At 58.9% G+C, this 8,699-nt stretch overlaps 1 protein-coding gene across 1 annotated transcript; it reads left to right on the top strand.

Annotated features, from left to right (window-relative positions):
* The first annotated feature begins 3,621 nt into the window (after positions 1 to 3,621).
* On the top strand, positions 3,622 to 7,885 carry CD79B (CD79b molecule). The gene is made up of 6 exons (XM_080633264.1): positions 3,622 to 3,726; positions 5,338 to 5,376; positions 5,845 to 6,153; positions 6,401 to 6,519; positions 6,789 to 6,830; positions 7,281 to 7,885. Exons 1-6 carry the CDS (start codon positions 3,660 to 3,662, stop codon positions 7,377 to 7,379), a joined length of 675 nt encoding a protein of 224 aa, XP_080489390.1. The 5' UTR covers positions 3,622 to 3,659; the 3' UTR covers positions 7,380 to 7,885.
* Positions 7,886 to 8,699: the final 814 nt, after the last annotated feature.

The following is an 8,699-nucleotide window of genomic DNA, read 5'->3' as shown; positions in this document are numbered from 1 at the left end:
TCAGACACGAGCGAGTGAGGATGGCTCTCCTTCTCTCCTTTGACTTCACGTGATTATTTGTTGATGTTATTTCACACTTAGGAGGTTTTCTTGGACATTATCCTTCCAAAGAGCAGCCGAGCGGCCGGTGAAAGATGAGCCAAGTGAAATAATGTTAAGAATAATTACAGAAAAGACAAGGTTTTGTGAACAAAAAATCTCCAATGTCTTAAAGTAGCACCTTTCTTTTGGATATTTGAATAAGCTTGATGGGTTATTTCTTTTGTTATATACAGAGAAAGTGCAATTATGTCTTAAAGATTCGTTTGCATCGCCAAAACAGAGCATCTGCAGGTATGTTCTCAGGGTTAACTGTCAGGTTTTAAAGGTCTCTGAATACGCATTGAGATCCTAAATCATTCGGGTCTCTACAGTGCGAATGTAAACAGTGTTTATAGCCATGCTTCCTCGTTGCTTTCCCCTTTCATCCAGGTTTTGCGGCGGGAAAGCCGTGGACAAAGGTAGGGCTTGGAAAACCTCCTCCAAGAACCCCCAGTCCCCGTAACAAAACCCTCTGGGGTTGCTTGAAGCCCCGTAGCAGGAGGAACTGTCCCCCTGGAGCGCTCTTGGTTAGTGCTAATTAACGAGAGGCATCCCCAGGGCCTGGAGAAAGGTGCTTGAATGGTCCTGGCAAGGAGCTGCTCCAATGGGATCCCTTCAATCCCACCCAGCACCGGGGCCCTTCATGCGCTGAATGCTCCCACCGGGGTGTAGATCCCAAAGTACCCGGGCAGAGCATCCTTCACGTGGCTGGGGCTCCAGAGGGGGCCCCAGGGGCCCGTGCTGGGCTCTGTGCAGAGGGGCCAGGCAGGTCCTCACCAGCAGCCTCCCAGCAGAGGAGCATTTTCCCCAAGGGAAAGGGTTTTGCTGCTCTTCAGTTCAACTCTGGGCCTCCTCCTGCCTCCGAAAGGGGAAAGAAACCCTCTTGAGATCAAACCCAACATGAACCAAAACCTCTTCCAGTTAAAACAAGGGCTGCTTCTTAAAGCCAAAGGGTCTGTCTTTTTGTATCATTGTAGAATGAGTTTTGCTCGGGCTGCTTTGATGATGAGCCATTTCGCTTGCCCCATGTTCAGGCGGGCCAGGAGCGGTGCTGAGCTTGCTTTGCATCCACGTGCTGTCAGCCGGGTGGCAGAGCCGGGCTCGCTCTGTTCATGTCATAGTGGTGTTATTCCATTTTCATGTTGCATAGGGTGATGCTCCCTGGAATAGGAGCCTGAGCTGCTTTAAATGGTGTTTGCATGGGAAGCATCCATGGCACAGCGGTTTCCAGCCCGGATTGTGGTTCACAATCGATGCTGCTTGTACGTATGCGTTGTCAGTGATGGGAAAAATGCCCAAGAGCAGGATTTGTGTGAGATAAAGCCTTTGTCTTTGTAATTTCTTAAAATAAACAACTCTAAATGGTCTATTATTACAATACAAACTGCACTGGTGTGTGTTAGAGGGTGAATGTCCCCCTCCCTTTGCTCCAGGGCAGATAGCAGGAGCCCCGGGGCATGGCCTTGGCTGCCATCCTCAGCAGGACCTGGTGGTCCCATCCTGCACAGAAAGCCCCCCATGGGCTGCCTCCCCCGGCACCTCCAACCCAGGGCAGAGGCCAGGGTTGATTCAAGGCCAGGCTGGACAGGGCTTGGAGCAACCTGGTCTGATGGAAGGTGTCCTTGCCCCTAGCACCCATAGGAGATGCTGCTTCAGGCTCAGCCAAGGAGAGGGGTGGGCTTGGAAGAGGTGCGGACCCCCTGAGCTGCCCAGTGCCAGGCTCTGTGGAGCCAAACCTGCCCCACGGCCACGCAGGAGCAGCTCATCACCATGGGGAGAAGGCGGTGGTGGGCGAAGGAGGTGTCTGCGTCAATGTGCGGCTGGAGCAGGATGTGACCCAGGACCCGCTGACGTCCCCAGGGCCATGGCACGGCCTCGCTGCTGTGTTCTTCCCTGCCTGGAACAGCTCGTCCCAGGGCTGGCATCATTCGAGTGAGAGCATCCTGGTACCAGGGCTGGAGGGAGGAGGGGGCACTGCTCACTGTGCCTGTGCTGTCGCGGAGGGGGAAAAGGACAGCACTGAAACCCGAGCCTCGATGAATAGGAATGGGCTGGGGAAGGGTGCAGCTGCCTGGCAGCAGCTCTGCTCTGCCCACACGGCTTGGTGTGCCCATGGGCTGCGTGCTGGTGGCCCTGAGGAAGGACACGGGACCATCCCCATGAGACCATCAGGTCCCCAACCACTGGGTACTGCAAGCACAGGGACTGGAAGGAGAGACCAAGGCCGCCTGGACCAGGTCTCTGTCTGAGGGCACCAAGCAGCCTGCAGGCTGTGCAGGGGCAACCCGGCTGCCACTGTCACTGCAAACCCTCTTTAGTTTGTCCCAGGCGTTCCCGCCACAGCTCCCATCTCCAGCTGGGGCTTGAGGAGAACCCATCCAGCGCCTCTGCTCCAGCAGGACCAGCAGCAGAACCCATGCACAGCACCATGCACAGCACAACCCAGAAGCTCTGGCAGGAGGCACCTCTCCCATCATCTCTTTCTCCCTCCTGGGACCAGCCTTTCTCTAGAACCCTTTAGGTCTCCTCGCTTCACGTCCCCCTGCACCCCAGGTGAGGCTCGGGCTGGTTCCCAGCAGCTCTGGTTGCTCAGAACTGGCAAAACCCCAGCAGAAGCACAGCAGCAGCAGCAGCAGCAGGTCTGGGGGGCCCCAGGCAGGGAGCTGGGCTCTGGGGACCAGCACTGCTGGCACAGGGACCCGAGGGTGCTTGCACAGGGAGGCACAGTTCAGTGCTCACAGCATGGAGGGAAACCATGTTCCTGGGTCGGAGCAAAGGGGGACGGAGCTCACCTTGGGCTGTCACCCCCTGCTTCCCCAGGGACTGCCCATCTCCAAGGACTCACGGAGAAGGGTCTCGGTTACGGCAAACAGGGTACGGGGAAGGAGCCGGTACCCAGGGAGGTGACGCCTCACTTTGGCCACCCCTCTCCAATCCCAGATTTCACCCTTCCCTGGAAGGGCGGACGCAGGGATGGGAGGTGGGACACTGATCCCACTGATCCGCACAATGAGCACAAGCATTCCCTCTTCCCACCTCATTCCTGCTCCAAATGGGCCAGCATCAACCCCTGCCCATCACCTGCAGCACTAAATGCCCCAGGGGGATCTCCCCTTGCCATGGAGCTGGGGTGCAACTCTGGAGTCACCCCCATCCTCTACCCAGCAGGGATGTGGCAGTGCCAGTGGTCACATCCTGCTCCCTGGGCCCATCCCCTGTGCTCAGCCCAAGTTGTGCATCACCAAGGGCTTTTCAGATGGGCTCATCTCCAGTTCTGGTGCAGATGCACCCAAGTCGTGGCCACCTCCATCAAACGATGCCACCGCGGCGAGCACAGCCCAGGGCCACGAGGCTGGATGGTGCCCAGGGCGCAGGCACCGGCCACCCCGGTGTCTGTGTCACATTCAAAACCACCCCCAAGGGGAAAGTCCCCATCGAGGAGCATTTACATGAGCAGGAAAGGGGCCGTCTCGTGTAGCAGCAGCTTTGCCATTTTTAGGTACAGAGGCCGAGCTGGTGCCGTGTTCCACAGGAGCAAGAGCCAGGGCTGGATGTGTCCCTGCTGTTGGCAGTGAGAGATGGCTGATTCCTGCAGCAGGCTCTGGGTGCTCCAGCTGAACCTCTGGGCGCTGGCTCTGGTCACAGGTAGGTGCTCAGCACAGCGGCTGTGTGCGTGCACCCGCGATGCGCCGGCGCTGTCCCTTGCTTGGTGCAATGAGGGCTTCACCCAGCTCTGCTCAACATGCACTGAACTTGGGTGCCGGGGGTTGCTCCCTGTTGGATGCAGGGATGGGACCCTTCGGGCAGCCCCTTGGCTTTGGCTGGAGCCCAGCTCGAGCTGTGGGTGCAGCCGGCAGGAAAGAGGAAGGGTTGCTGGGTGGCTTTCACCATTCCTTGCTCTCAGGTCAGCACATCGCTGAGGCCACGGCCAAGCCCCATTCCTTTGCTTCATGAGGCTCAGAGCCCGAGAGCGAAGGAGAAATGGGAGGAAAAAGGCTTTTTGGGCTGATCTGTGGGCCCCTGTGTGTGCATCCCTGTGCCGTTCCCCTTTGCATCCCCATGCATAGATTGACTCCCAGGGTTTCATCCTGGCTCTCATGTTGGCTTTGGGGGAGGACAAGGGAAGCTCAGCCCACCCATGGCTGCAATGGAAGCCATCGAACCACAGCCTGGTTCGGGCTGAAGAGACCTTAAAGCTCATCCAGCTCCATGCCCTTACCATGGACAGGACCTTCCGGGCCTTGAGGGGCGGGCGGGCTCTCATGGGGAGGGACCAACCTCATGTTCCCTTGGAACCCCAACAAACCAGGGCAAGCAGAGGCCTGGGTCGGGCTGGCAGCAGGACCGCGGGCGGCAGGGACGTGCCCCCGGCACAGCCCGCACGAGGAGCATCTCCCAGCTCAGAAAGAGACGAAATGGGGCTGGGGGGGGGCAGTTTCCCTGCAGAGATGCGGGTGCTGGAGGTGAACAGCACGGACCTGGGAGAGGTCCCTGTGGGCTGCTGCCTGGGAAGGGAGGGCTGCAGCAGGGTGGGAAGCTTGGGGCAAAGGCATCGAATCTTCCTTCTTCTTCCTTCTTCCTTCCTCCTCCTCCTTTCAGGGGTGGTGCAGCCCTCCCCCCGCCAGCCTCCCCATAGCAGGGTTTGGCCAACCTTGGTTGCACGGATGGAGCTGGGCACTGAAGCGCTGCAGTAAACAGGGCTGGTACTTCCTGCCCAGCTGCAGCAAGAGGAACCGAGGCACAGGGGCACTGGAGCTGTGGCAGGGGCACCCATGGGTGCTGGGGGTCCCCACCTCGCCCCGCTTCCTGCAGTGCATCGCAGGCCCCACAGCTCCATCCAGACTCATCCCGGGGGGGGTCCATGGCCCCAGGGGGTGAGAACCCCCCCCAGCCATCCCAGGGCTGCAAGGACAGGGAAGTCCCGGCAGGGAAAACGTTTCTGGTGTAAATGAAGAGGCTCGAGTCTGTCTGGGGGGTGCCAGGCATGGGGATATTAATAGCAAAGGCAGGTTTCATTGGGATGTCAACTGGAGAGCAGCTTAGTTAGAGAAGATGCAGGAGATGGGATGGAAATAGAAGGGTTTGTACCCAATTCTGCACTGCCCGGTGTCCTGGGTTGATGGTCCCAAGCACTCCATGCCACATGGAGTAGGCATGAAGGACCACGGTACGTGCCATCCCATGTGGGACATCTACACGGGCTTGTCCTGTGTGAGCTCCTGGTCTCTACCTCAGGGCCCATCTCTTGTCTTGCAGGTGGGATCCCAGCAGGCAACAGCACCTGGAACAGCACAGGTAACCCCTGGGCTCTATCCCCACATGTCCCTCCCATTGCCCCTGGGATGCTGTGAAGGGGTGGGGGATGTCCCATCACCCGTTGGCCTTCTCCATCGCAAAGGCCTCCTCGGTGGCATCCCCAGCCCTGCTCCCCCTGCAGAGCCACATCTGCTCTGTCCTCCCTGAGCACCCACGTTTCCTCCCTGTGCTCACAGAGCAGTTGTGTGAGCAGGCACTGGAGCCATCACACGGTGTTTGTGCCATTCCCACCCGCGGGGGGGTTCAGCACAAACTCTGCAACCCAAAACACCCGCTAAAACCACAAAACACAGCAAAATCACAAGTGCTGGCGTCACCAGAGCCAAGCTGACTGCTCAAAAGCAATGAGAAGCTGTTGATCTGGGAGATGCTGAGGGGGTCTTGTGGGAGCAAGATGCCCCCCAGGGGCAGGGTCCCTGCTCTCCATGACCCCCCTGTCCCCGGCAGACAGCGGGTGCATCACGGTGAAGCAGTATCCGCGCTTTGTGGGGGCCAAGAAGAACACCCCCATCCAGTTCATCTGCTACTTCGAGGACCCCCACAGCATCCAGTGGTACAAGCTGGCGGAGGGCAGCGAAGACTTCTTTGAGCTGAGTACCAGTACCCCCCGCTACAGCATCCAGACGACAGAGAACTTCACCAGCTTCACCATCTCCAGCATCACCTACGAGGACAACGGCATCTACGTCTGTGACAGGAAGAACCTCACAGCGGAGCAGCGGCCGCACGACTGCGGGACACAGCTCAAGGTCCTGAGTGAGTGGGAGCTCCCCATCCTCTCTGCAGCCCAAGCCATGCTCCTTCTCCTTCTCTCACCCTTTCCCCCTCCATGGCGAGCGGTGGGTCCTGCCCAAGGTGTCTCACCCCCGAGCTGGTCCCTGATGGCCGTTTGCAATGCTCTGGTCTCTCCCAGGGGGAGAGCTGGTCCCCGCTGTCCCCCCCATCTGCTCTCGCTGACACTTGGAGGTGGAGCTTGGAGCTATCCCTGTGCTGTTGCTCCCAGGTCACAGTAACATCCGGCAGGTGCAGAGCAGGAACACCCTGAAGGACGCCATCATCATCATCCAGTCCATCCTGCTTGTCGTCTTCATCAGCATCCCCATACTCCTCTTCCTCAATAAAGTAAGTGACAGCATCCCCAGCAGTGGGGATGTCCCCACGGTGCTCACAGCGGTGTCGTGCATCCCGGGCAGGACACTGCTCTGGACAGGGGTGAGCAGGGCTGGGTTTGGGGTGCTCCACGGGAGCGTGGCAACCTCAGGTGGGAAAACAAGCATCTAAAGCAGTGTGGGACCGCATGGGTTTGCCTGCGGAAGTGGGGGGACGAGGCTGGGGACAGGGGATGGGGGGATCCTGGTGGGTGCTGACAGCCAACCTGTGACTCTCCACAGGGCGAAGGCAAGGAAAGCCTGGAGGAGGACCACACCTATGAGGTAATGCTGCATTCATTAGGGAAGTACCTCTGCAGTATCAGCCTGAGCCTTGAGAGAGCCCCGTGCCTCTGCTGGTGTCTGATGGGCACCACCAGCCCCTGCAGGGCACATCAGGACATCTTCCTTCCCAACGCCTGTTGCGCATCAGCTGGAAAGAGCTGCTCATAAAACCAAGCCACGCTCTGAGTGCATCCAGCATCTACCTCCATCCCCTCTCAGAAGCTGCCCCAGTCTCTGGGGGAACACCCTGGACGTGGGTCCCAAAGGGCTCACAAACTATGTAGCCGAGGCCCTCAGTGCCATGGTTTAATGGTGGCCTTGGCAGTGCTGGGGAATGGCTGGACTGGATGAACTGAAAGGGCTTTTCCAGTCTGGTTGATGCCATGGTTCTATGTGCTGTGGGTGAAGCCATGGTCCCCTTGCCATGTCTCAGCCCCTCTCTTGCTGCAGGGCCTGGAGGTGGAGCAGATGGCCACCTACGAGGACATCACCCCCTTCCGGGACGTGAAGGCCAAGTGGACAGTTGGGGAGCACCCAGGAGAAGAGTGAGGGGTCCTACACCCAGCGCCAGCATCCACAGGGACCGGCCCCAGCTCCTGCCCTGGACCACAGCTCTGATGGGTGCCTGGATCCAAGCTGTGGTCCCCGGTTACAAACCACCTCCAGCATCCCTGCACAGAGCCCAGGTCCTGCTACACCCCTAAAGCCCCTGTAGAAATTAGGAGCCACCTGCAAACCCCTGATACCAACCTGGCCCCAAGCCCCCGGCAGACCCACACCAGCACCGAGCTCCTGCATGGGCAATGCCACACAAGCCCCATGGTGGGTGCGGGTCTCCTCCAGCCCCACCACCCCTGGGAAGGACAGGAGCAGGCATGGTCACCATGTGCTGCAAGGACCCTCCTGGCCTGCAAGACCCCACTGCAGCCCTGGCAGAGGAGCCAAGGTGAGCAGCCCCATGGTGAGCAGCACCATGTGGATGATAGAAGAGGACTTTGGGCCACCGGTAGCTTTCCAGCCATGGCTATGCCCAGCAGCTGTCGGAGGTGGAGCATCCTCCAAAACCACCTCATCCTCCCCGGTGACTACAGGAAAAGGTGGGGATGCAGCTCTCGAGCTGGCCGGTGCCATGAAGATGTCCCCACGCTGAGGGACCCGTGCGACCTCAGACCCGATGGGACAGATGTGCACTGTGGGACACAACTCCCAACTGCTTTTTGAGTCCTAATAAAGGTCACGGGTAAATTCCCACCCTGCTCCCTCCCGCCGTGCCCGGTCTGTGCCTGTCCCACAGCCCTGGTGCCAGTGCCCTGGGAATAAGGAGCAGCTTCCCATGGGTTCAGCTCAGCTGGAACCCAAACCTCACCCCCTGAGGGCCCTGAGCGCAGGCTGGGAGGTAGAGCCAAGAGCAGCCATAGACTTCTCCGCACCCCAACAGCTGGAAAGCTGCTTCCCTTGTTTAGATGCTGGTGGTGATGCTCAGGGTAAGGCAGACATGGGACCACCCTGAAGAGAACTGAGGGGGGTTTTCTGTCCCGGAGAGGAAAAGGGGCTTGGAAAAGCACAGAGTGTCACACTGCTTTATGAGATGCTGCTTTGGGCCACACATGAAACACTAAAACATGCCCAGCTGGTATCTGAGAGCTGCTGATGCAACTGTAATTGTGCCCGTGGCCTGCGTGTGCCCAGCCCAGCACTTCCCAGTGGCACTACCTTCTCCACAGCACTTCTGCCTCATTTACTGCCCAGAGATGACTGGGAACAAACCAAGCCTCAGGGGCACCACACAGGCTGGATCATCTTGGTTGCATCAAGGATCATTCTTGGCTGCAACCCTGCCCACGGCAGGGGGTTGGAACCAGAGGAGCT

Source organism: Psittacula echo (assembly GCF_963264785.1).
Source record: "Psittacula echo genome assembly, chromosome: 23".
In the NCBI taxonomy this organism is placed as follows: Eukaryota; Metazoa; Chordata; class Aves; order Psittaciformes; family Psittacidae; genus Psittacula; species Psittacula echo.
This window is presented reverse-complemented; position numbering and strand designations above follow the sequence as displayed.